Source organism: Vombatus ursinus, unplaced genomic scaffold (genome assembly GCF_900497805.2).
Source record: "Vombatus ursinus unplaced genomic scaffold, bare-nosed wombat genome assembly UNPS02015030.1, whole genome shotgun sequence".
Classification (NCBI taxonomy): domain Eukaryota; kingdom Metazoa; phylum Chordata; class Mammalia; order Diprotodontia; family Vombatidae; genus Vombatus; species Vombatus ursinus.
Window position 1 is genome coordinate 2462578 of NW_020954808.1, and position 1341 is coordinate 2463918.

The 1341-nt window shown below is 53.9% G+C and overlaps 1 protein-coding gene across 3 annotated transcripts in view; it reads left to right on the plus strand.

The window, feature by feature from the left end:
- Positions 1 to 1341, plus strand: part of LOC114030989 (vasodilator-stimulated phosphoprotein-like) — a 14043-nt gene that overhangs the window by 12557 nt on the left and 145 nt on the right. For all 3 annotated transcript variants that reach the window (XM_027845972.1, XM_027845970.1, XM_027845971.1), the window contains exons 11-13: positions 687 to 777; positions 1047 to 1104; positions 1311 to 1341. In XM_027845972.1, coding sequence (XP_027701773.1) covers positions 687 to 777; positions 1047 to 1104; positions 1311 to 1341 — 180 coding nt within the window. The remainder of the gene's footprint in view (positions 1 to 686; positions 778 to 1046; positions 1105 to 1310) is intronic.

The window sequence follows — 1341 nt, forward strand, 5'->3', positions numbered from 1 at the left end:
AGTGGGGCACTACCGCTAGGCGGTCCCATGGCGGAAGGCCCAAGACGCCAGGTCCAGTCTCTACACTGGCCTGCCCAACTCACTGTTGGACACCACACACGGGTGCTGATCACTCTCTGGGCTTGGATCACCATGAGGTACAACGGAGGGCGGAGAGGTTTCTCTGGCTTCTACAAGGGCTAGTGAGGTGGACCTCACGTCAGTAGAGATCTGGGTTCAAATCCAGCCTCTTATATTGGCCAGGAAGTCCGGCCCCCTTATCTTACAAGTGAGGACACCGAGTCTGAGGGAAGTTAAGTGACCTGCTCTCGGTGATACAGACAGGAGCTGAGCAACAGTGGAAATCCACATCTTCTGACCAGAGGGGTTAGCGGTCTTCCCACTGGATACGAGTCTCAGTTTGCAAACATTCCCTGCAGATACCCCAGGGTTATTATGAGAAGTACAAGTGAAATGATGTCTAAAAACGCTCGTTGTACAAATAGCAGCTGGATTCCCAGGCCCCTTCCTGCTCAGATGTATGAACTCTATTTCTAGGAAGGATACTTCATTCTCCACCACAAAACGAGACAGTTTAAATGGATCATGCTAATTTGGTAGAAATAATGCTCTTTTGGAGGGGGATAATGTGGGTCATCCCATCCTCCCAAACCCTATTTCTGTACCTATCCTTCCATCTCTTTCAGGACGAAGTCTTCCACATCAGCAATGAGCTGTGAGGCCCCTACCTCGACTCCCAGTACCCATGAGGAGTCTGACTTAGACAGGATCAAGCAGGTAGGGGGGAGGGCCCCAGGAAAGGTGTGATCTAAGATCCCTGTGTCTGACCATCTCTGCTAACCGTATGGGAGTAAATGAATGAGGGAGGGAGGGAGCCTCCTGAAATCCAGTGCTCACTCCAACTCTGCCCCTGTTTTGGGGAGAGCCTCTAGGGTGGGAACTTTGGAGGGTGTGGCAAACTCCTCCCCCAGGAAAAAGTCCAGCCAATGAGGGTTGGGGTGCGTGGCTTGGGGAACCTTCTGATGCCCCCTTTTCCTGCCTCACAGGAACTGCTGGAAGAGGTGCGGAAGGAGCTTCAGAAAGTGAAAGAGGAGATAATAGAAGGTGAGTGGGGGCGCTGAGGGGAGAGGTCGGGGTCCCAAGGGCTCAGCACTGGAGTCAGGGGTCCAGCCCCAGTAAAGCTGAGGGCTCTGACTGGCCCAGCCGCCTCTCCAGCCTAAGATGCCCTGCGGCTGGGCTCTGTCCATGGTCCATTCGAGGTGGACTCGGGCTTCCCCTCTCATAAACTCTTTTCTCTGTCTCTCCTCCAGCTTTTGTCCAGGAGCTCCGGAAGCGGGGCTC